Below are 24,823 nucleotides of genomic sequence, written 5' to 3'. Positions count from 1 at the left end.
GCTAAAAGGTGTCTGTGATTTTTGAACCTAACATGTTTCTAAGGCGTGGAACATTTTTAACCAATAATACAATAACAAATTTTTCTCTAACAGAGAGACACATAATTGTCTTGGTAAGTTATAGAGGGGGTTTCAGTTTTCTCATTTCGCTAGCCCAGATGTGGTGAAGTGTTCACTGCTGTAACTGTAATCACCACAGTTGTTCCCTTTCTTCTATTTTCATCTGGCACACCCCCATTTGGCTTCAAGCTCTTGGCCAGAGTGAAAACTTTACACATCGCACAGTGGAAGCAATCTGATTACTTGCATGAAGGCAGTGTTTAGGAAATATTTACTACTGAACGGACCTGGCACCAGCAAATCCAATCAACCAGAATATATTGGGATGATCTTAAACATCCCTGCAAGAGTCAACATTCTGAGTAGTTGAATTAGCTTATCTCTAAAGTTAAACAGAAAAACCTAGAAACAAATTTTCATCTTTCTCTTCTCTGCTGTCCTACAATGATTACTTAAAGATCAATACATAGAAAAGGGAACTGTGTTCTCCAGAAAATAGATTCTAATGGCACCAACACTTAACAGCTAAATATATATATATATATATATATATATATATATATATATATATATATATATATGCTCTCCAGTTGCAACTCACACAGGAGGCATGGTTCCAGTCGGCTTCCTTAACACACTGTTTCCTTTCTTTTCTACTCTCCCACCCTTCCTCCTTAGCTTGCTTCCCCTTTCCTTAGCTTTTATTCCAAATATATTTTTAAATAATACTTTCTGGAGAATAGAAATCTGTCACAGTGGTCTAGCATTTGTGGATTCCACCTTCCTAGTCAAATGGTATATTCTTTCCAGTTTATTCACTTATAGATTGTAGCATTTCTCTTACATTCAGTGTAGGGTTAACAATTAACATAATGAAAAATTTCCAACTTCAGGAAATTTTCATGGTTCCAAAAAGCATTTTCTCACTGGTGGAGGGGTGGAGGAATCCTGTCCCTTTGAGGGGGGCAGATTTCCACTTCCTCCTTCCCCTTCCCATCTCTAAAAACTCTTTGCATTTAAGTGGATGGCAATTTCAGAAAAAACCATTCTGTGTTTGAAAATTGCAAAGAATACATTTTGCAAGAAGTGCCTGTGTTTACCCTTGTTCTCACATACTTTAGGGATCATTATATGTACTAAAAAGAAAACAACTGGCCAATTACAATCAACATTTTCAAATAAAGGAAGTTTCCTACCCATGCTCTTGCCTTTGAAGGGATGACAAACATTGGAAACTTGCTACATTATTTCTTAAAGGTCCAGTGATGAGTTTTGAGCTTTTTAATTTTGTGACAAACCCACAGACTCCTGGTTCTCCAACATCTAAGGTGCTGGTGTTTCAGTAATCTATGCCTATTTACCTGCTGCTATTCCCTCAGAGCGGGAGCGATAATTCAAGATGAAATACAGCATGTATTACTCTTGAAAAGAGGAATTTTCTATCCTTTTCTCCGTAATTGAGGTCATTCAACCACTAGGGTTCACCTGGAGTCCATACCGTGATACACGCGTCACTCCGAGCCATTTTATCTTTTGTGCTGATAGTCAAGATCGCAGCTCTAACATTGACATCAAACTCTGTCTGGGCAGATGACGAAGAGTGCTGCACAACGTAAACTTTTGACCCTCAACTTTTTGACCTGCAGTTGCAACTCACTAACCACAAAGATATACAAAGCTCGGCCTCTTCTTTCGGGGGAAGGGCTCCTCACAGGATTTCAGGGACACCCTTCTCCTGCCATTGCCTTTTTCAATAAGAGGGTGCATTAGATATTTTTGTGTGTTCGTGGCTATTTCCTGTCAAATGAGCCTCCTACCTCTTTTTGTCAGCACTTAAATTAGGAATGAGATTATTTTGAAATAACTCGTCATTACTTTTACAAGGAAAATGTGGCATAGTATGGGGAACCTCACAAAAAGTGAAAGAAAAAAGAAGATGGGGAGAAAGCAGGTAATGGAAGTTGGAGACATTTTTTTCTTTATTTAAAAATAAAGACGCAGCCCTAATTGTGGGGCAAGCTGGCCCAGGCAGGCGAGTTGACTGTGAACTTGTACTAAAGCGTGCTCTGCTGGCGATTCCTAGGGTGTGCAGATTTATCTTCTCTGCATTTACTTAACCCGGCAGTGAACTGCGCGGGCGTCATTTGTTAGGCGATGACAGACTTCACCTCCAGCAAGGGCTGCTTCACAAAATCGCAATAATTACCCAATAACCTTCATAACAAATATTATTATTGAAAAGACCCGTTTGTGGGGAGGGGACCTGGTGGGAGAAGGACAGCTTTCTTTGTGAAAAACACCAAACAAAACAAACCTAGGCAGATCTTCCATTTCTGGGGTTTAGAATGGCAAGGACTGTGGCTCCCCACTCCTATATAGGCGGGAGCCTAGGTTGACCCCCTTAGCCCTGTCTGGAAGCCCCATTTATAGTTTTGTCATTGACTAGAAAGAAATTCAGCCTTAGAAGCCAGAGGGATGGAGCCCACACTGGTCTGCACTCTCCATGGTGGGCAAACCTCAGACAGACTCCCAAGCTTCGGCAGAGGAGAGGCTTTGAAGGGCATCTTTTAAGTTAAAAGGATTGTTTTCCTCTGTAATAGCCCATCTTTCAGGATGTAATTTGCTCACCCCCTACTAATTGTTTGGATATAATACTCTTCACGTCTCAACAAATGAACGTGACTCTGTTTCTGGTAGAAAATCCTGTCTTGCTCTCCCAGAGCCACCAACAATGAAGCAGGGGAAAGAACAGGAGAAAAGGAATCTTGGCATAATGTTGTGAAATTAGACCATGGAAACCCTAACAAACCCCTAAGTGAGTGTGACCAGAAGCTTCCTATTATATTTATAGTTCAGGAAATATTGTCTCTTCAGCTTGTAGAAACAAACCGGGCCCTGCACATTTCGGACACCTTCTCCTTTTACAAGCCGAGGAGCACAGACAGACACTTCTGCCACTGGCTGAGGCTGGATGTCTTCATAAAGCCCTCAATGACAGAGATTTTTTTCTAAGTAAGTTCCTCTGCAAAAACAACCCAAAAGAACGCAGGCGAAAAAAATAACTTACCTACAAAATGAGCAGAGAACCAGCCATGCTCTTGACTACGCTTCCTATGAAAATAGGAACCAAGAAAAAAATCCTGCCAATAAGTCTCACATAGGTCTGACTGAATGCTGTATTTTTTTAAAAGTCATTTAACTCCATATGAGTTGGCCCACTCTTTAAACTCTAAAGTTTTATGAAGATGACAAGAGCCAGAAATAAGCAAGCTGACAATATTTATAGACTTTAGTTCTCCTAAATCATGGGAAGGATTCTCTATATTGTGATGCTGGACATGGGTCCAACAGCCTTTCTGCCCATTTCCACACCCCAGGGTGGGATGTGGCCACCGACTTAGGGTGTCTGCTTCTTCCAGGCAAGTTACTCAAGTGAACCTGCCAGCAGCCCAATCACTCTTTTTTCTGCTACTAATTTTAGTCACCAAGAAATCACTCAAGCAAGATCACCAAATGAGCAACTAAAACAAAACCTTCACCCAGTGTTTTCCAATAAAGAACTCAAAACTCTTAGCAGCAAAACAAAGACTCCAAGAATTCTCACAGACGCATAAAATCATAAAAGAGAACCCAAAGAGAGTTTCTATTCTGGCTCTCACTAAGATACAGACACATTCTCCTGAGTGTTGAAGCAGCAATGCTCACTTTAACAGGTTACACAAAATGAGTTCAGGGATTCGCCTTGCCACTCATTATTCAAGAGAAGTGGGACTTGTGGGAGGGTTTCGATTTTTCAAAAACTTCCCAGGTTTTGCTTTTTGGACCTCTGACTTTGGGGACATCTGTTGGACTTATGTTGAGTGGAAGTGGTCGCTGCACAATACAGTTGGTTGAAATTCCAAATTAATACTTTAAAGTTTTTCACTTTAAGCAGTTAAGTATATATCTTAACCAATTAGCACTTGCAGACAACTACCCAATTCCTAAGGAGAAAAAACATTGGGAGACCCAAGATCCCATTTTTTGTTTCATTTCTGAGTTGGAGAATCTGACTTAATTCCTCAGATGGGATAGGGGGAACTCTGGTGGGTCCCTTGTGGGTGCCCATCCAGAGAAAGACCCCAGGAAAGGCTACAGCATCCCCAGCCACAGCTTTGCCACTGAAGAATGTGGGGGGTTGGGGCCAGAGGGGGTGACTGAGGCCAAGCTGGAACTGCACCCAGGAAAAATTCATTTCACCTTACCTCACCCGTTGGTGCAATATTGGGGACTGTTTTGGAAATCATAGATTATGTAAATTTCCTGGGATCAAACAGAAAGAGCAGCTAACAAAAGATAGGCGGAAATCTCCTAATGACAAACGACCGATTTCTTCCCTAAACTACCCTTTATGACGTGTCAGGGAAAACAATCTAATGGCTCTGGGGACTTTTAAGTTGGGCATTGAAGACACCTCGATTTCCCCCCAAACTTTAGGGCACAGTTTGGAAGAATTTCCCCTGCATGTTAAGGGGAAGTAAAATTCTCTCATCTTTAGTGTTATCTAGGGGGATGCCTGTGTTGCCTTTTGAGGGTCTTGTAGGTAGATGGTTTAATTCTACAAAGGAGGAAAGGAAAAGGAAAGAAGAGAGGGAGAAGAAAGGCAAGGCGGAAGAAAAGAAAGCGCTTTAACTCCTTTCATTTAGCCTGGGGATTCAAACACTAAAGTTAAATCCGGCCATAAAGTTTATTGCTTCAGACTCACAGGCGGGTGAGAACAGTCCCATCGAAATAAAACGAACGTGCAGGCCTGCAAGGTTCAGGGCCTGGTCCCGGGTGCGGGGGAGGGGGTGGTGAACCCTACCCCCAAGTGGGGACCCGAGGTCCCCAGCGTCCTTTGGGCGCTAGCGTCCTGGCCTCGGCCTAGCAACCTAGGGGCCCAGCCTGGAGGTGCGGCCCACGCCTCGCGGGCCTCTGCCACCCTCAAGTTCTCACCAGCCAGCCTGAAACACTGCCCCGAAGGCAGCCGCCTCAATTCAGTGCTGCCAAAAGACCTAGGCCTGCGAAGACATATTGCCACAGCCCCGTAAGGAATCCCGCCAGAGTCCGCCTCGGCCCTGCCCGGGCCTTTCTTTCAAACTCCAAGCACTCCCAAACACTGCGCGGTCCTCGGCGCCCGCGCCCCCGCGCCCCACCGTCTCCCAGCCCCCACCCCAGGGCTCCGCGACCCCGGAAGACCCGGGACCCGCCAGCCCGGGAATGGGAGGCGGCCCTGCCAAGTTTCCACACACTGGCTCATTCGCACACAAAATCATCTATTTGCACGCCGGCGAGAGCAGCGGAAGTCATTAACATCCGCGGTGGTGCAACAATTAAAGTTAGGCCTGGGGATGCAGCGCGGCTACGGGCGCTGTTCACCGTGCTGTCTCGGCAGAGAAGGCTCCTGGCTCTGATCAGGGAGGCAGAGGAAAAGTTTGCTCTCCCCTTTTGAATTCAGAGGCAACCTCTGAGTTATTGCACCAGAGAAATAGAAAAAGAAAAATCGAGGAAGAAAGTTTCCAGAGTACAAATAAACTTGAAAGCGCTCAGGAGGTGAACTTACCTTAACTCGAAGGGAGCCATTTTTCAGAGTTTTGAGAACTTGTGGTTTGGACACTTCTGGACCTAAAATTGACAATTTGAATGACCAGGCGGCACACGTAGCCTGCAAAAGAGTCAAATGGAGTCCAGCGTCAGTGAGATTATATGTTATGTGGTATATAATGTTGGATGTCAACTCCCCAAAACCATAAAACTTACTTTAATGGCCCCACGTGACGTTTTATAGCCAGTGAGCCGATCTGTCTGTGCTATGGATGATTTTACGATCTAATTCATAGACAAAACCCTATTCATTTGGCACCCAAATGTCATATAGCCGGAACTGGGGCTTATAAAGTTTACTGTTTTATAACTTTTAAAAGGAAAGACGGCATCAGTGTAAGCAGTCGGTAAATGTGCAAATCTCTAGTTGCGCTTTAGCTGCTCTGAGGAGTTTCCCAATCGAGCTAAGATGGGGTAAGTACCTTCCATTTGTAGCAAATTAATTGTAGCAAAAGAAGCCAACTGGGTTCAGGGTGAGGAGTGGGAAGGGGTGCCTGTGTCGGCTGGGGAAGAAGGTTTGGGGACCACAACTTGGCATAGCAACCTCTTCAAGTGGAGGCCCAGGATGGCCTTAGGAGAGAGGCAGCATCTGTGTGGGCCCCGAGGGCCGCTAACAAAGCCCTGGGCTTTTCTTTCTTGCTCTCTCTTCCTTTTCTTTCTTTCTTTTTTTCTTTTTTTTTTTGTACCCAGCAAGTTAACTTGGTTTCCTCAGGGATGGGCAGGTTGGACTCAGGCTTTGGAACCACCTCTATAGCTTTTCCACCTTCTGCACTGAACTTTCTGATGGGTCAGAGGTAGTTAAGGAGGCGGTGGGTCAGAGTGTTGGTCTGAGGTCTCCTTGCACAGGCAGGCTGCTCAGGTGGCCTCAGACTCACCCACTCCCAGGACTGGACAAACAGACAGAAGAGCAGAAAGAGCAGCGCACTATTGGGCACAAACCAGACTAAGAGAACTTACAATAGAAAGTTTATTTTTTGTTTCCAGTCAGTATTTTTTTTCCTTAAAAACAAATACAAAAAAAAAAAAAAGCTGATCACAGTTTGCTTAAACAGCCAGACTTGGACAATATTTGTAACTTTGTTCACAAAAACATACATCACTGAAGCTGCGCTTATAAGAGCCACTTCCAGAGTTCGTGCAAAGGGTCCTACAAAGGCACGCAGGGACACACCGCTCGGAGTCACAGTTTTCGTCACAGAGTCACTAGTCACTACACGTCAAACAAGTTGTGTCTCATCAAGTCACCTCTACAACAGCATTAATTACACAAGGAATATAGGTAGTTTGAATAAAAATATCTTTAACAGCTTGGAGCTATTGAGACAGGAACACTTCCACTCACATGCAGTTAAACAACTGGAGTGCAACACACAACATTGGCACTAAACGAGGTCGAAGGGGGACTTTTTTGTGTGTTTTTTTCTCTTTTCTTTTTTGTTATAGTTACTTCAAGTAACACAGCTTGCTTCATATAAATAAGTTAAAACATCTATTTTTTTTTCAAGACAAAGCCATTCAGGACAAAGAGATGAACAGAAAGCAGATCTACTTATACAGGCGCTATAATGGCAATAAACAGGCTCATGATTAAAAGATGAATTAGGGCAACGAGAACAGGGCTTCTTCACAGAAGGAACACAAGGGAGTTTCAGAAAGTCACCTTAGTACTGACACTACGCGGGATCCGCTAATACTGCTCAGTACTTTAAACGCTCAAATACTCAGGGGCGGAAGGCCCCTCCCGCCGCCGCCATGCTCATGCTTTTCAGCTTATTATCTTTTTTCCACTTCATTCTCCGGTTTTGGAACCAGATTTTAATTTGTCTTTCGGAGAGGCAAAGAGCATGTGCTATTTCAATCCTTCTTCGGCGGGTCAGGTAGCGGTTGAAGTGGAATTCCTTCTCCAGCTCCAGGGTCTGGTAGCGCGTGTAGGCCGTCCGGGCCCTTTTGCCTTCCGGGCCACCTATGTTGTCTGCAACAGAAAAGTCAGCGGTTTAGCCACCAACTCCTCAACCCCTGAATACCAAAAGTCCGCCAGCTGGAAGAGCCAGGGTCCTGAGCAAGGAAGAGGGGAGAAAAGCTCAACAAGTCCTCCCTCCTCGCCTGCCCACCCCTCCCGAATTTCCTTCCCTCTTCCTTTCTAGAGAGAAAACAATACGATTTTGACTCTGGGAACAACCGGCCCATCCGAGGCTGGAGCCGCGTCCCGGAGAATCGCCTGGTTTTCCCTCACCCTTCTCTTGCCCTCTGGCCCTGCCCTAGGCTCCCCGAGGCGGGGTGCACAGCCCCCCGAAGCTGCCTACCGCTCAGAAACCCACCAAAGCAAGGCCCTTTTCTGAGCGTCCCAGTGGCCTCCAGGTCACCCTCCCTTAAAGTTCCAGCCTTGCGAGCCGCCTCCTGTTCCAGCTTGCACGCTTGGGGCGCCTGCTTTCTTTTTATTCCCTTTCCTTTCCTGCTTTCCCTCCTGCCCCAAACTTCAGAATCCCGCCGGCTGTCGCCTGGATTATTCCCCCCCCCCCAAGCCCCTTTTTGGGGACTCTAATTAGTAACGCTGTTTCCCCAGCGTAGCCCTCCTCATAAATTATCCGCCCTGACAAGCCCGATTCACGGCCCCTACTGCCATCCTCTACCTCTCTGCGCCCTGCTCGGCTGGCCTGACCCGGGAGCGCGTTCCGAGGCGCTGGGGTTCGACATGTTGTTTTTTTTTTTCCTTTTCCCCCCTTTCAACGTTTAAACTTGCCTGGCTATCCGCCCTTGCCCCCCACCCCCACTTGCGAGCGCTGGGCGCCGCAGAGAAGAGAAGGAGGAAGGAGGAAGGCAGGGAAGGAGATCCGCGGGGAGAGGCTCCAGAGGGCTGGAAGAGGCGAGACCAGGAGAGAGAGGGAGAGAGGGCGGTAAAGGAGAGAGGGGGACCGAGTGCCGCGCCCCCGCGGCCGCGTGGATTTAGGAAAAGGCTGGCTTTACCATGACTTATGTGCAGCTTGCGCATCCAGGGGTAGATCTGGGGTTGAGCAGGCGGCGCCGGGCTCGGCTCGCTCTGCGCGCTCGCCTGCTCGCTGCTGGCGGGGGCGTCCTCCTCGGTTCCGGACGCTGTGCCAACCCCCTCTCTGCTGTTGATGTGGGTGCTGCCGGCGTTGGCCGAGGCGCCGCTGGAGTTGCCCAGGGAGTTTTTCCCGCCGTGGTGGCTGTCGCTGCCGGGCGAGGGGGCCACCGCGGAGCAGGGCAGCGGGTCAGGCGGAGGCGAGTGCGTGGACGTGGCCGGCTGGCTGTACCTGGGCTCGGCGGGCGCCGTGCTGGCGCCGGCCGCGTAGCTGCGGGCGCGCTCCCCGGAGCCAAAGTGGCCGGAGCCCGAGCGGCCGACGCTGAGATCCATGCCATTGTAGCCGTAGCCGTACCTGCCGGAGTGCATGCTCGCCGAGTCCCTGAATTGCTCGCTCACGGAACTATGATCTCCATAATTATGCAACTGGTAGTCCGGGCCATTTGGATAGCGACCGCAAAATGAGTTTACAAAATAAGAGCTCATTTGTTTTTTGATATGTGTGCTTGATTTGTGGCTCGCGGTCGTTTGTGCGTCTATAGCACCCTTGCACAATTTATGATGAATTATGGAAATGACTGGGACATGTACTTGGTTCCCTCCTACGTAGGCACCCAAATATGGGGTACGACTTCGAATCACGTGCTTTTGTTGTCCAGTCGTAAATCCTGCCTGATGACCTCTAGAGGTAAACTCGTGCACTAATGGGGGAGTTGGGTGGAGGCAAGAGGGGTGGCGCGCGCGCCCCCGGCGCGTGCCCGCCGCCCGCCGCCGCCGTTCAGTCGGACTCGAGCGCCACCCGCTGGAGGCAGGGCGCATCGCTCCGCTTCCGACCCGGGGCTGCGAGGGCCGGGGTCGAATTGAGGTTACAGCCCATTATGGCAAAATTATTGCATTTCCCTCGCAGTTCCATTAGGATGTACCAATTGTGAGGCCGTCAGCTGCCGATCGCGTGCCCGGCGAGGATGCAGAGGACTGGGGGGAGATGGTGACTTGGATTTTATTTACAACAACTTTATTTCCCCGCTGTGTAGCCCCTCTTATTTTTGTGTCGAGTTTGGGGTCGGTTCTGCCCGTGGTGCCGGCAGCTCTGAAATTTGAAAATACAGATATCACCTTCGGGGAAGGGGGGAGGCCATTTAGCCAATTGGAGAAATAAATCCTGCCCACAGCAGCAGCTACAATTATGGCTCTGTTTTTGCGAGCGCATGAGGGGCAGTGTCCCTGCCGCTCTTAAATGACAGGCGTCTATTAAAGATAGCTTTTGTGTAGTGCTTCTCCGAGGCGAGGTCAAATTCCATACACTTTTATAACCAGGTTCGATTTTTCTTTCGTGTAAATATGGTTTTCATGTCGTTAGTTTGCTATTTGATTTGTTTTAAGTATCCAGCCAGGAGAATCTTCACCACTAGGTCCTTTTCCTCTAGCCACCCGGGCCCCAAGTCGGAGGGTTCTCTGTGAACCCAGCGAGTGGGCCAGGCTCCCCGCAGCCACAGAAGCCGCTTGGGGGCTGGGGATCCGTGGGCCGAGTTATTAGGGTCTTGCTTAAACCTCCAGGAGTAAAATGAGGGCGCTAATGGAAGCATTTCGTGTCAGTGCCTAGTATCTCCGTAGTTATTTTCCTGGGATCTGAAAGACGAAAGTAAACCACGAATATAGCCGAAAGGCATGGGGAGATCTTCTCGCTGGAGGCCCAGCGTCGCAGGCGCCCCTGGCACGTTTGGAAACCAGAACTCTTGCCGCTCCCATGGCCCTGGTCCCCTCCTGAGGTCCTGAAAGCTGCTGTGGTGGCAGCACCGGCACTGTCGGAGGCAAGGAGCGGGAATCCGGAGCCCGGATCCTTCGGGAGCCCAGTCGCTCCCGGGGATGTAAACTTCCACCCGCGCCCAGGTTGATTGGGCTCGGCTGAGGCTGCTTCTTTTCCACGGACGGTTGCGCGCAGGGCCGAAAGACGAAGGCTCTCTCAGGGCCCCCTTTGTTCCTCGCGCTTCTTCCTGTCTGGGGGCTGCCTCGGAGGCCACCGCAGTGCTGGGGCCCCAGCCTTTAGGCCCCCTCTTTGCAGTGGCCGGAGTCGATTTGGTGGTGCCCTCCGGGACTTGATGGCTAGGAACCGAGGCCAAAACGCCCAGACACCAAAAGGGGCTCGGTCCCGGGGCTCTTTCCTCTTCAGCAACCCCGCGGCCCGAACTCAGGGGCGCGTAGAGGCGCTTGTACAAGAGCCGGAGACAAATTTGGGGCGCGCGTTGGGATCCGGAGCCGGCTTGGGCAGCCTTGGAGAGTGGTACTGTGGGTGCATGCAGTGCGACTTGCTCCACCGCTGGGATTGGCTGTGTGTGGTTTTTTCTTTTTCTTTCTTTTCTTTTTTTCTTTCTTTCATTTTTTTTTTTTTTTGGTAAGAAATAAATGCTCAGGCGTTTGCAAAGCTCCGGGCTCCCCTGAAGTTGCGTGGGCCCCACGGATGGGAGCAGGTGGGGAGAAAAGTTGGGGAGCAGGCAAAGGCAAGGGGGCGAAGCCAAGGGAGGTTGTAGCGCTGGCCTGGTCCCTGCCCAGGCGTCTACTCGCCCGCCTTAGCCTCAGCTTCCTCCCCGCTGGGCTGTGTGGAATTGATGAGTTTATTTTCCTTTTTCCACTTCATGCGGCGGTTCTGGAACCAGATCTTGATCTGGCGCTCGGTGAGGCAGAGCGCATTGGCGATCTCGATGCGGCGGCGCCGTGTCAGGTAGCGGTTGAAGTGGAATTCCTTCTCCAGCTCCAGCGTCTGGTAGCGAGTGTAGGTCTGGCGGCCTCGGCGCCCGTGACTCCCGTACACAGCACCTGCGGGCAGAAATGGCCAGGCGCCAGTAAACCAGGATCGGGTAGCCGAACCAGTCAGCCCCGCACCCAGCGCCCCCGGGCCTCTGGACTGGAAACAACCCGCCTCCACTCCATCCTCTCCCACTACATCTTGGGCCAAAAGTCGGCTGGATGGGAGAAGATTATTTCATACCACGCGAGATGTTTTCCACCTAAAACAATGTGGGGTGGGAAGTTACTGTTTTTGAAAAATCTTCTCTGTAAGAAAGCATTACAAGCAAAAGAATACAATAAGCATTCTTAATTCGCGGTACTTAGGTCGTGTTTTTGTGGGAGTGTAGTGTGTGTGTGTGGGAGTGGTGGGTGTGGAACACTGTGTGAGCGGGCTAGACACTTCGAATTCACACACAGATCTCTGTGAAGATGCTACTGTGGCCAGCCCTAGTCAAGCCTCAACAACACGCTTTTTGGAAAATTAAAATGGTCAGCCTTCTCAAATCTTTCTAAACCCCCCCCCCAATTGTATGGCCCTTTTCAGAAACGCAGAGCTCCCTTGAAAAAACAAGTGGATTTTAAAGCAAAATACCATAAGTTTTAAAATCCGCATTAGGTTCTGTCCTGCTCCAAGGAGTCCCTGTGGAGTTTTTTGAAACAGGGGGCAAAGAGATGGAGCTATGGGCCATATGGGGTTCCTGGAAATGTAGGACTGTGATGGGCTATCTGCTCTGGTGCCAAAGTGGCCCATGGGTGGGGGGATCCCCCAAGCTAGGTGTATGAGACTCAGGCAGGGCCTCAAAAGGAGGCAGCAGTTGGCTGTAAGTGAGCAGTTGAGTGGAAGGGGGAGGAGGGGTGGGAGAAAAGAGAAAAAATACCGAGCCTTAGGATGTGGCCCTCCAAGGCTTTCGGGAGACCCTGGAAGAGGTCATATGAGGGCCTCTATCTCTATGGGTTTCTGAAGGGCAGAAAGGAGAAGGGGTTGCAGGTGAAAGGGAGTTATCAGTGATGGGTAAGAAAGCCATCTCCACTTGGGAACCTGAGCAGGGTGTTACCAGGGTGCAGTGTGGGCAGGTGCTCTGTCCCATCCATCCTAGCTCTCTTCAGGTTGCCCCTGTCACGGGGTCTCACATAGTATGGCAGTGACCCCCACACACTCCCCTAAGGTGTCACCTTACATGGACACTAGTGGCATGCCTTCACTCTGCCACAGCTTGATTGCCCCATTGGGAATGGGTTGGGGTTTTTAAAAAATATCTCTTTTAAAAGCCAAAATAAACTTTGTTCGTTCTTTCCTTCTGTGTTTCTATTTCCTCTGTCGACTTTCTCTGTCTCCTCCTTCCTTGTCTCCCTGCCTCCTTCCCCCTCGCCTCCCACTCTCTTCGGGGGGCTACAGGGCAATGCCTTACCCTCTTTGGGGGGCTACAGGGCAATGCCTTACCCTCTTTGGGGGGCTACAGGGCAATGCCTTACCCTCTTTGGGGGGCTACAGGGCAATGCCTTACCCTCTTTGGGGGGCTACAGGGTAATGCCTTACCCGCGCAGGAGTTCATCCGCTGCATCCAGGGGTAAACGGGGCTCGTGTACTTCCGGTCGGTGACTTCGTCATGGAGGGCTTTGCCCGGCACACTGCTGCTGTCGGGTTTGTACTGCTGCTCGGGAGAAAAGTGCAGGTAGTCCCCGGGGCCCCTCTGTTTGCCACTGCCCGAGGGCGAGGCGCCACTGAGGTCCTTATCAGAATAGAAACACGAGGCCCCGTACTCGTAGGACGCCCGGTTGCAGGCCAGGACCGAGTTGGATTGTTGGTAGAAACAAGGTGAGGTGTACGTCTTGTCCGGGAGGCTCGACGCCCCGTACGAGGCCGGGAAGGGCCTCAGCGCGTCATAGCCGGCCGGGTAGAGGGGCAGCTGGCCCAAGAAGGAGTCCTGGCCGCTGGGCAGGCTCCCGGGGAAAGTGGGATTCACAAAATAGGAACTCATTTGCGCGCCCCACTGCAGGACTGTGATTTGTTGTGTATTAGTACATCTGGCTATAACTATTAGTAGTCATCGAACTGGTTTGTTTCTGGATGGCCGAACGCCAAAAGCGACAGCAGCAAATCGCACCAGCTGACGCGGCGGTGGCCAATGGGAGCGAGCGCCGGAGCCCGCTCCCCGGGGACCGCGGCGACCGAGGCAGCAAAGTTACAAACAGCCCCCAGCCCGCCTGCCCGCCGCCCGCCCAGCAGATTAATGGGCGCGCACAGCCGGCCCGCCCGGCTCCCTTTTCCGAACGCCAACCGCGGGCACTGCCGGGTCAGAGGCGTGCGGATCAGGCCCGGGTAGGGGTATTCGTGCCGCCGCCAGGCCCGCCAGGCCCGCCAGGCCCGCTCTTTCCTCCTCCCCTTTTTGCCTTACTAGATTTTGCTGGTTTTCACCTCCAAACAGGAAACCTGACAGCCGCACGCCTGGCGGGTGGGTCGGGGGGCGGTGACAAGAATGGCTTTACTCTGTGCGGCCTGTCCTCCCGGCAAGGCCCTGAGTTTGCCCCTCCCCCTGCACTCCCCTACCCTGGGGTTCGGGTTCCGGAGCCAGAGAAGGGATCTGAGAAACCAGGCCTGAGCTTCCTTCTCCTTATTCCTGCGCCTTAGGAATCGGTGCATCCCCTCCTGTTCTCCTTCCCCACTCCCACCAAAGGCCTGGGCCTGCCAGCCACTGAGGGCGGAAGGCTCACCTGAAGCTGACCAGAACGCGGCCAAACGTAGTCTCTTCCCCCGCGGGTCCCCTCCTCCCACAAACAACACGTCTCCTTTGAGTCCCCACTCGCTCCCCTCCAATGGCCAGCGACTGCCTAGCCTCAAAGCACCCCCACAAGCTGTGCGCCCCCGTCCCGCGTTTGAACCCAGGAACCGAGAGGCCAGAAATCACTAGTTTCAACAAGAAAGGGACCTGCAGAAGAGTGGCCGTGAGAATGAGCACCGAAGGCAGCGGTGAGACATGCTCCCCTTGCCCAGCGCCCCTGGAATCTCCCTCTGCCACCTGGACTGCTCAGAACTGAAAGATCCAGATGTGGAATCTCTGTTCTCATTCCAGAGGTGCAGGCGACCCAGCGTCCCTGGCCCAGCCGGGCACAGAGGGCAGCTCCGTTGGGCCCAAGGCTGAGGGATAATTGATGTGCTTGATTTTGGGGATCCCCACGCCCCACAGTGTCCTGGGGTGTGTCTTCTTTCCTGCCTTTCCTAGGACTGGTCCAGGGCCTGCCTCCCGCAGTCGCTCCAGAATGGGGACCAGTTGTCTCACTGGCTCCAGGAAATCGTCTGAATTGCTTTTACCGCAGTCCCAGGCCTGGCCTTTCCCAGACTGGACATGAAAAGCCTGTCCTGGGCTCCCCTCTCTTGGATGAGAGGTGTGCCTTCCAGAGAGTTGACTTTTACAGCGCATGGATCAATCTCATTTTGTAAAATGTGATATCTTTCCAATGGCATTTTTATGACTGTATTTGTTGGGCTTGTAAAACCCCTTGAATTAGTAGTTCTGTGGAGGTTGAAGAAAGACTATTTATACGATTTGGTTGCATTTCTGGAGGGTGTTTATAAGATCTGTAAAACTCTGGCAAATACAGAGAAAGGAGTTCAGGACTTGGGGGGTGGCAATGCCCCCCTAGGAATCCAGCAACAACTTCCTTAATTTTTTGCTTGCTTTTCGATTTTTTCTCTTGTCCTCACTTCCCCCAAAGAGAAAAAAAAAATGGGAAAGCACTGGGCTAAGGCCGGCCTCCTCAAAGCCTAGTGTGCACCCTTGAAAGCGGCTGTTGCCAACCTTCTGGGGACTGTGCCCAGAAACCTTGTGATTGCACCCAATAAAACTAAGCCGGGAAAGTTTCTCCTTTGCATATATAATGAAGGACCTGGCAGGAGAGGATAGAATTTAACATTTCCCTTGTATTTCTTCACGGAAAGGATCTGGTAGATGAAAATGAAACCTCAAGAGTCAAAAATTAAAAATGGAATTATTTTTTAAAGCTACGTTCCAAGAATATCATGTTTGAGTTATTGTTTCTTAAACAAGACCATCAGATGACAGTGATTTCAAGCAAGTTATTATTATGTAAAATGAAAAAACATTTGGAGATATTGATAAATGTTTACATTTATAATCTCTGCTTCATTCCTCCATGTCCCGCAGTTTTGGGGCTGGTGGCAGTTTACTACTGTTATTTGTTATGTTTTGACCTGGATTCTCGATCTAATAATGGTCCCAGCCAACAAGAGAATTTGATTTCTCAGCTAACAGCCAAAAAAACCATTATATTTCTAGCTTCTATAGGCACTAAGATGGAAAAAAATTGATTAAATTGAAATCTCTATGTTAGCCAAGACTGGTACATATAATGTTGGCAGCCGCCCAAATTTATTTTTCATTATATATATATATATATATATATATATATATATATATATATATATATATATATATATATATATATGGAGAGACAGAGACAGAGACAGAGACTGACTCAGGCAAGAATAGGAGCCCCAGACTGTGGAGAGAGCCTTTCCTGGGACGGTGAGAATGGCCACCAGAGCTCTCTCTTCTTCGTTAAAGCCACGCAGAAAGCACTTACCTTTCAGCTGCTCTTCAAGGGGGATGGGATGGCAAGCAGGGCCCACAATCCGCCTTTTCCCTGGGCTGCCCACTGAGCTCCTCGACTTTCGCCAGGCTGAATGGTGGCCTGCCGGTGTGGGGGAACCTTGAAGGCCATCTCAGCCGCCCGGATCTCTAAACCAGGCCAGAACCCACAGCATACAGGTGCGGCCTCTGCCTGTCACAGGCCCTCGCCTGGAACCAAAGCCCACCTTCCTTGCCATAGCCAATCCTCCTCAGAGCCAGACAGGCCTGCAGGCCTCAGGACTATGAGTGGTCTCTCTGATTTCAAAATCCCAAAGCGGCGCGTTCCTCGAACCAGCGTGCGCCCCCAGGGCGCCTTGGGACACGCAGTTTGGATAGAATCAACCATGACGTGCCAGGCGGCCTGTGCAACCAGTCTCCATGGTGCTGGGGGGAAAGGGGGACCCGAGTCTAGTCGGGCGTCCAGCTTCTGTCAGGTGGCCAAGGCGGGGGAGGTTCCGGGCCAGTCAGGCCCTGGGAGACCGCCCCTCAGGTCCTCCCTCGCCCCCCTCTCCTCGGCCTCCTCCGGAATCTCTGAGGGGCCCGCGCAGCAGTCGCGCCTGGCTGCACGACGCGGGGCTGCGGCTGGCGTCGGTCCCGGCGACGGCCACAGCGTGGCAGCAGCGAGCGCCCGGCGCGGTCGCAATAAATAATCTGCCCGCGGCAGCCGCAGTCAGGCCGCCCGCGGCCCTTCGATGCAAATACGCCGCTTTATCCGCCCTGAGCGCACCCACAGCACCCGCGGGCGTCCCGAACCTCCACAGCCCCTTCTTAAATATCTAATTCACACCAAGGTATTGTCTTAAGGTGGGAAAACAACAACCAAAACCAAAAAACAAACAAAAACAACTCGAGCCCAGAACCTCAGGGCGGTTTTTTGTCGCTATCCCAGGAAGCTCCCGGGGCAAATCTGACCGAGAGACACCCGGGACAAACCGCGGTCTGTGGCACCGCGCAATATAAAGCCAACGTTCGCGGCCCCCTCCGCCCAGGCGGCTCCACAGTCCTCCTGCCGCTCCCGGAAGGTGGGCGCACGGTCGCCACCCCGCTGCGCCAAGGCGGGTGGGGGGCCCCCCTATCTCCCAGACTTGGTTTGCGTCCCCCTTCAACCTTAGCTTCGGGCCCCTGCCCCACGCAATAATACCACTCCATCCTCTGCACCGAAACTTCCCGCCAAGCAACACCCAATTAACCCCATCCTCTCCTCCAACACAGAATTCCACCCGCGCACCTCTTCCCTCTCCTCCGCGCTTCTGACACCCTTCTCATCGGAAAATCGCGTGGAGGGAAGCAGGCGATCAGCAGAAGACTCTGGCTGAATTAGTAAGTTTTTGGTTTTTTCCCCTCGTTCTACCTTCCTCTCCGGAAACCAGTTCCCACGGAATGGAAGGTGCTATGTTGATGCTAAAAAACGCCTGTCGACTAATTAATTACTTCACTTTGCCCTCACCTCTTCCCACCTTCCCAGGTCGGAAACTGTCCCCAATTCAGTCGAACCAATTGGGTCATGAATGAAAAAAAGAAAACAAATCCAAACCCGAGAGGCTGGCGGGAACGCAGGGTGCAGGGGCACTTCCTTTGGGGCGCAGGCAGGTCGCTGGAGAAGGGGAGAGAGACCTCAGTTCTCCTGCCCCGTGCCAGGGCGCTGTGCCACAGGAAGGCGGGTATTCTATGCCACGGGGAGGAGGGGAGTGTGTGTGTGTGTGTGTGTGTGTGTGTGTGTGTGTGTGTGTGGTGGCTGTAGTGCGTGATGGGGGGGCGAACGGGTGAGTGTGGGTGATGGGGAGTATACCCCTCTTCAAAGCCTCCCTGGGTGCCCTCTCCCACCGCCGCCGGCGCCGGCTGCCATCTCACCACCTTTGCTCCTGTCTCCCCACATGTCTCACCTTCAGATGGCTGCTCCCAGAAGCTCCTGCCCCTCTGACAGCTGTCGCTTGGGCAGCCCGGAGAGACGAATCGTCCTCCTTCCTGGTGCCAGAGGACGCAGGAAATTAGCCAGGTTGCGAGTTGCAAAGCGGCCGCCGCGGCGCCGGGAAATGAGCGCGCCCCACCTCCAGCGGGAGCGGCTGGGCCCGGCCGGCCCCGGGCCTCTTCTCGCTCGTCATCGCCGGACAAAGCGCAGCAGAGCCGGGCTGGAAGGCAGAGCTCCGAAGCAGGCAGGACCGAGTGGAGCAAAAGAATGCGGCTCTATTCTCGCAAGGGAAATTATAAAAAAGTTCATGTTCACGGTTTCCATCCACATGACCGACAGCGGCCAATGGAAGGGCCGAACAACTCATAAAGTTGTATTGCAAAGTTGTAAATTTTCATAAACAACAACGGATTTATGACCCTTTCCCCATCTCTAAGAGGAGGCAGCTCTTGCACGGGCGCCATCTTACCACGGAGGCCGCCCCGACTTGGGGCCGCAGGTTTTACAGACCCAGTTGGGCCGGGTTTTATTAAAAGAGCAATAAGAATAGGGTCCAGCCCAGGCAGGAGACTGGAGTCGAGGTCCTCGCCCGCCGAGCTCACGCTGTTCTGCGCTGTCCCCACCGCCCCTGGCCCCTTCCCCAGCCCCTCATCTTTCCCGGCACCCAGACGCCCCTGCCGAGGCTTGCAGCCTGGGTCTGAGGCCCCTGCCCCTTCTCATACCCTTCAGCTGCAGTGGGGCGCCCTTGCTTGGCCTGAATGCGGGGTGAAGCGGCTGCGTCAGAGGCCCCGAAAAGCACTTCCTAGCCTGACGCCAGGTTCAGGGCTCATGGAGAATTCGGGATCAGTCGCAGAGTGATACCCCTTTGCAAGCCCACCCCACAACCTTCGAGGAAAGAGCGGATTTTGGGTTCGGTCATGGAATTTATGGAGGGTTTTAAGGAGGTTCATAGAATACAATGTATCCATCGAAGATTCCCTTTTCAAGGGATTTGGAAGATGTTTGTCCGCACACACAAAAACCAGACAAAAAATTTCACATAGAGAAATACACACAATTATGGACACACAGAAACGCATACACTCAAGTATGGACACAGAAATACATGCAATTATTTACACACAGAAACACGGTCACTCAATTACGGACACAGAAATACATACAATTATGGACTCGTGTAAAAATACAGACATACACAGAAATACACGTACAAAAAGAAGTACACATATACCTATACAAATCCACACGTACAAAATCCACACAAGAAGGGACTCAACACACATATACACGCAATTCAACACCCAACACTTGGACTCTATTTGTCCTTCCACTTTTGCTTCTCTAAAGTCTCTTTGGATACACACACAGAGCCGGGGCTTGCTCTCCAGCCATGCTCACCTTCTGCCGCAGCCCTCCCCACCCCAAAGCAGTCCACGTTTCTTTGTCACCAAGCATCTTTATTTTTCTGTTACATAAAACACAGTTAGCTGGGCAAGACTGGAAGCATACCTTCCTTTTCCTGGAACCCCAGGAGCTGAGAGGGATGAGGGGGAAGCAGGACGACAGAGGAGATGAAGGGCACTGTGGAGGGCATTAGCTCTCCCCACCTGCTATAGCGTTAGCTCAAGACAACACACCATGCTACAAAGTCACCCCATTAACACATTCTTCCCAAGTCAAGACATTGCCCTACAAATGAGCTCCAAGACTATATAAATGACAAAAAAATCTTATTCAAATATACATTATTTGCTATTGTAGGAAAAGTCATTCAACATGGCTGGGCAGTAGGACACAGGGGCCAGGAAGGGGCAGGGAGGCTGGGAGCATCTCTGCAGTCCTACCAAACAGAAGCTAACTCAGAGTTCTGCAGCTAGCTTAGGAATGCTCCCCTCCAGAAGTGGGGGATGGGCCTGGACTTGGGGTACCCAGGCCAGAGAAGGAGGGATTCTAGGTTGCAGCACTTAGAATGCTTTGGAATAAATAAATTATTCTTCAATTTAAATAGAAGCCAATGCCCTGGTCCCCAGACCCCAGCACCTTCTCAGTGCAGCCTCAGGAACCCCAAAGGCTGCCAGCCGCAAGCAGCAGGGGCCTGGCCTGGGAGGGGCCGGCACTAGGTAGCAGGTGAGCCAGTGAGCACAAAATAGGTAGTTTGGGACAAGTAGGTAGTACTGAGAGAGTCAGGTCCTTGACAGTATGGGGGAGGTGCTAGGTGCCTGCCAGTGTTGGGACACTTCTGGGCTTCCTGGGAGTGGAGGCCCGCTGGGGCTGGGCCCATAGGTAGTTTGGAAGTGCCTCTCCGAGGCCTGTGCTAGGTAGTATTTTAGCCTTGCCAGCACAGAGCCAGCCGGCCTTGGGTTGAGGAGGGTGTCTGCAGGGGGTCCTCGGAGGCAGAGGGGATCCCCAAGGGGACCCCATCTAGGTGGCTGCTCAGTCCAGAAAAGTTGGGAGCTGGAGTGGGTAATGGGGTACAGGTTGGGGACTTTTTTTTTTAACATTTTATTTTTCCCACTTTTGTAAATAAAATCGGTGAGTCTCTAAAGACGCTTTTCCGAGTGTCTGGTGCAGCCAAGGGCCTGACTAGGCGGCCCCTCATTCCTCTTCCTCGTCGTCCTCTTCTTCCTCGTCGTCCTCCTCGTCGGCCTTGTCGGCAGTGGCGGCAGTGGCTGCAGCAGCCGGCACAGAGCCCTCGGGGGCTGCTGCAGCGGCCGGACCCTCGTCCTTATGCTCTTTCTTCCACTTCATGCGGCGGTTCTGGAACCAGATCTTGATCTGGCGCTCGGTGAGACAGAGCGCATGGGCGATCTCGATGCGGCGGCGCCGTGTCAGGTAGCGGTTGAAGTGGAATTCCTTCTCTAGCTCCAGCGTCTGGTAGCGAGTGTAGGTCTGGCGGCCTCGCTTCCTGTCGGGCCCTGCAAGCAGACATATGGACACATGGACACAGGGACAGACAAGCCAACAAGGACATGACAGGACAGTGTATTAGCTAGGCCGCTGTCCCAGAGCTCGCACCTTCATCCCGGCCCTGACCCTGGATCGAGTCCCCCCTCCGCACCGTGCCCCGGAACTGAGCTGGGGGAGGAGCGGGAGTGGTAGGGGAAGACCCCAACTGCGGTGCCAGACACGCAGGCAGCTCCATGAGGAGGGAAGGCTCAGAATCCCAACTTTACAACCGCCCTTTCCAGCCGGATAGGCTTTCACAATGTCCTGCTTCCCTCTGACAAAGAGAAATTGTAAATATAGAGTGTGGGCAAGTGGGAGACGCTGCGCTTTTGCCATTCAAAGACGAGCAGGGCCGCTTCTCCGCCTGGCTAGGCAAGTGGGAGACCCTAGGGCGGCCAGCACTCCAGGGGCGCCTTCTCTCCCCAGCAGCCCGTGTCCCCACCCCCGGACCTTCCTAGGGCACTCCGACCCTCTGTTCCCGCTCCTGACACCCCCCCACACACACACCTACCCCAGCCTTTAAATGGACCATGGCACAGGGGCGTGTGAGGGGGCCCTGAAGGGTTAGGCTCTCCTTGCTTTTGAGAAAGAAAAGCCAGGCTGAAATGAAAAGGAGGAGGGAGGAAGAGAGAAGAAAGGGAGGGAGAAAGAGAGGGGGAATAGCGAACAAACAAACTTAATGTTAAAATTCCAAGGCAAATGGAGTTAAATAAATTTACGAGGATTGAACCCATTAATTGGGCCATAAAAAGTTTTACGAGCCTCATTTACATACAATGCTATGGGCTCTCCACGCTATGGCGCCTCGGCTCTAATTAAAACCAGAAAGGCAGCGCCGCCAGGAGTCAAGGGGCCGCCGGCTTGCAGCCGCCTGGCTCCTAGCTCCGCGCTCCCCAGCCCGGTTCTCCCCGCTCCCACTCGGCCGGCTCACCCGGCCCGCCTAGCGGTTGCGCCTACCTGAAGACCGCATCCAGGGATAGATGCGGAAATTGGCCTCGGCCGGACCGTGCAGCGCGCCTTCGTCCGCCTTGTCGCAGGCGCCTTTGGCGAGGTCACTGCAGAGCCCGGGGATGTTTTGGTCGTAGGAGGCGCAGGGCAGGTTGCCGTAGGCGTCGGCGCCTAGGCCGTAGCCCGACGCGAAGGGGCTCTGATAGAGGGGGCTGTTGACATTGTACAAACCCGGTACGGTCGAAGCGAAGGCACCGGCTCCCGCCCCGTAGCCGCTTCTCTGCGAGTTGGGCGCAAAGGAGCAAGAAGTCGGCTCGGCATTTTGGAACAGAGAAGCCCCCGCCGTATATTTGCTAAAAAGCGCGTTCACATAATACGAAGAACTCATAATTTTGACCTGTGATTTGTTGTCCGGCAGCTTTCAGTGTCGGTTTTACGAGGTAGCGTGATATATGATAACATTACACCCCCAGATTTACACCAAACCCCATTTTCTTTTGGACGGAGCTCGCCGCAGCACGTGACCGCCCACATGACCGCCTCCGCCAATCTCAGCAGCCCTCACAGGTGGTCTCTCTCCGCGGGGCCCGCGGCAGCCTAGAATGGAAGGGGAAGAGGCTCAAATATGTAGCCAACGAATCTGCCCGCGCCCAGCCGGCCTGGCGTCCTGAGGGGAAAAAAGCACCCTAGGCTCCGTGGGAGCGCTTAGTCGGCTGCCAACCTGGACGCCTAGCCTGCAGAGGCCACCCGGGGGCGGCCGGGCGCAGCCCGTTCTTGCTTATTATTGAACCGTGGACCAAGCCTGTGGGTCCCCCCTGCCCCTCTTCTGCCCACTGACCCAGCCCAGCGAGGGGCTCTACTCTCCCACGCAAGCCCCATGGTGACCGAGTGGACAAGTCTCTGCTCTGGGTAAATCTCCTCCCACCCAAGTCCAGCGGGCTATAGGCCGACTTACTCCCATCCAGGAGGGAACCGGCGCAGCTTCGCTTCCAGCTGCAACGAGAACGCCACAGCAAACTGGAACCATGTGGTTCGAATAAAGTCAAGGTCTCCTGGCTTCCTTTCCTTAATCAGTCGCGCACTGTTTATCTGCCCTAAAGGAAGCAGTGAAGTATTTATCTATTAATGAGCCTCATTTGCCAACAGATTTATTAACGTGGGATTCCCCTTCCTCCTGGACACCGCTGCCTCCTCAGGCTCTGTACTTTCGCTCCTGGGCACCTGACTGGCCTCCGGCAGCCTGAGAAATGGCTGGACACTCTTTTGTCCTTTCCACAACCCTTGCTTTTCACTGGCTGAAGGGGAACCAAGTCTCTTTTCCCCAGCTTGAAGGAACCTCAGGCCCTGCACCTTTCCAGGTATCCCTGGCACCCTGAGGTTTCTAGTAGCTTTCACTTGGACCACCTCTGGGCCTCTGCAGCTACTCATGGGACTGCGTGCAGGGGAGCAAACTGGCTTTAGAGCCAATTGGGAGAGGAGGGGGGCCCAGGTGCCTGGGGACTGCAGCCCACATAGATCTCCATTTCTTTTGGAGACCCCAAGGACAAATAGGGAGACCCCTCTCAAAATGCCACCCAGTTCTTGCGGCTTCACCTTTCCAAAGAAGATCTCGCAGAGAGTGGAGCGCACTGTGGTCTCACTGCCTCCTATCCAGGCCCCCAACTGGTGGAGCTTACCTTCCTAAGCCTCCAAACACTGCGCAGGGTTGGAACAGCCAAAGCCCCTGCCGCCCACCGCTCCCTGGAGGGTGGTGGGGCAAAGCTTTCCCCTAAACGCCTCATAAACTGCCCAGGCCACTCTAGAAAGCCCGGCTGCCAGGTCAGTACGACTTTTACTGCTCAGCTCGATTGCACACCATAAACCCGACCTCACAATGGAATTGCCCCGGAAATTCTCCTCTAAATTATAGAGTTTGGTTCCTCCTGTACAAAGCGCTTCCCATCACTTTCAGAGGGTCCAGGCCGCCCTGTTCACCGCACCCTCTCAGGGGGTCTTAGGAGCACAAAAGGCGGCAGGAGGGATCAGACCCGGATGCAACGGAGGCCCAGCTCTGGCTTAGTGGACAGCCCTAGGGCGTAGATGGGGAATCCGGGGGGCTGTCGGGGCAGGTGGGGCCAGGGTGGTGTCCCCTGGAGGTACAGGGGCCATGGTGGGGGGGGGGGGTGGCAATATCCGGGATGTCCTTTATGGCGGATCAGGATGCTAGCGGATCTTGGCTAGGGAATGGAGGGGGTAAGACGGGAAGAGAATAAAAAAACAAATATTCTAAATAGCATCGCTTTCTGGCAGGAAATAATAACCTAAGAAAGTTAAAGGAAGACGAAGCAAACAAGAAGAGGGCTAGGAGATCAAAGAGGAGGAATTAGACAGCTTTAGACCAATAAATTGTTCCTCGAGTGACAGGGAGCAAGATGCAAAGAAAAAGACCCCGGACCGCCGTTGCCGCCGTCTGTCTAGACTTGGATAGCTGGAGCAACCGACAACGATGGCGTTTAAAGTAGAACCTGCCTTGAGTGACGCGACCTGACAGACCGAGTGGGGAGTGATTGGGGGGAGCACAGGCAGGAACACAGTCTCGTCCAAGAGTGCTGAGAGCCGGCGCCACAGGCTCATCTCTGCCCGGTTTTGCCTCGCGCAGGTCGGAGTTGTCCTGACAGGACGCGCTGACCCTCCACCTGGGCCAAGGAGGATCCAGATACTGCCTGCGAGGCCTCGGCCTCTCTGGGCCCAAGTCAGCCAACTGGTCCGACTCCCACAGGCGCCGAAACCTCGCTTTCGTTTCTAGGCTTCTCTCTCCCCGCATGCCTTCTGTGGCAGGGTTTTACAACGAAAAGGCCAAAGTCAGGCTTTCAATAAGGCCTC

At 52.4% G+C, this 24,823-nt stretch overlaps 4 protein-coding genes across 5 annotated transcripts in view; all 4 read right to left on the bottom strand.

Annotated features, from left to right (window-relative positions):
* Positions 1-18,306, bottom strand: part of HOXA3 (homeobox A3) — a 46,912-nt gene extending 28,606 nt beyond the window's left edge. Inside the window, exons 1-2 of one of the 2 annotated variants that reach the window (XM_033088076.1) lie at positions 18,042-18,306; positions 5,642-5,743 (exon numbers count right to left, since the gene is read on the bottom strand). The gene's annotated coding sequence lies outside the window, so the exon portion shown is untranslated. Of the gene's footprint in view, positions 1-5,641; positions 5,744-18,041 lie in introns of those variants that run through there. The other variant, XM_033088080.1, reaches the window with a different exon arrangement.
* HOXA5 (homeobox A5) lies at positions 6,632-10,981 on the bottom strand. Its single transcript, XM_033088082.1, has 2 exons — positions 8,647-10,981; positions 6,632-7,654 (listed from the first exon to the last, which is right to left on the bottom strand). Exons 1-2 carry the CDS (start codon positions 9,539-9,541, stop codon positions 7,404-7,406), a joined length of 1,146 nt encoding a protein of 381 aa, XP_032943973.1. The 5' UTR covers positions 9,542-10,981; the 3' UTR covers positions 6,632-7,403.
* On the bottom strand, positions 11,092-13,704 carry HOXA6 (homeobox A6). Its single transcript, XM_033088089.1, has 2 exons — positions 13,047-13,704; positions 11,092-11,536 (listed from the first exon to the last, which is right to left on the bottom strand). Exons 1-2 carry the CDS (start codon positions 13,486-13,488, stop codon positions 11,277-11,279), a joined length of 702 nt encoding a protein of 233 aa, XP_032943980.1. The 5' UTR covers positions 13,489-13,704; the 3' UTR covers positions 11,092-11,276.
* Positions 18,307-20,567: 2,261 nt separating the features above from the next.
* Positions 20,568-22,481, bottom strand: HOXA7 (homeobox A7). Its single transcript, XM_033088090.1, has 2 exons — positions 21,971-22,481; positions 20,568-20,982 (listed from the first exon to the last, which is right to left on the bottom strand). The coding sequence occupies exons 1-2, from the start codon at positions 22,347-22,349 to the stop codon at positions 20,663-20,665; spliced, it is 699 nt and encodes a 232-aa protein (XP_032943981.1). The 5' UTR covers positions 22,350-22,481; the 3' UTR covers positions 20,568-20,662.
* Positions 22,482-24,823: the final 2,342 nt, after the last annotated feature.

Source organism: Rhinolophus ferrumequinum, chromosome 20 (genome assembly GCF_004115265.2).
Source record: "Rhinolophus ferrumequinum isolate MPI-CBG mRhiFer1 chromosome 20, mRhiFer1_v1.p, whole genome shotgun sequence".
Classification (NCBI taxonomy): domain Eukaryota; kingdom Metazoa; phylum Chordata; class Mammalia; order Chiroptera; family Rhinolophidae; genus Rhinolophus; species Rhinolophus ferrumequinum.
Note: the sequence above shows the minus strand (reverse complement) of the source record. Positions and strands in the feature narration are given on the sequence as shown.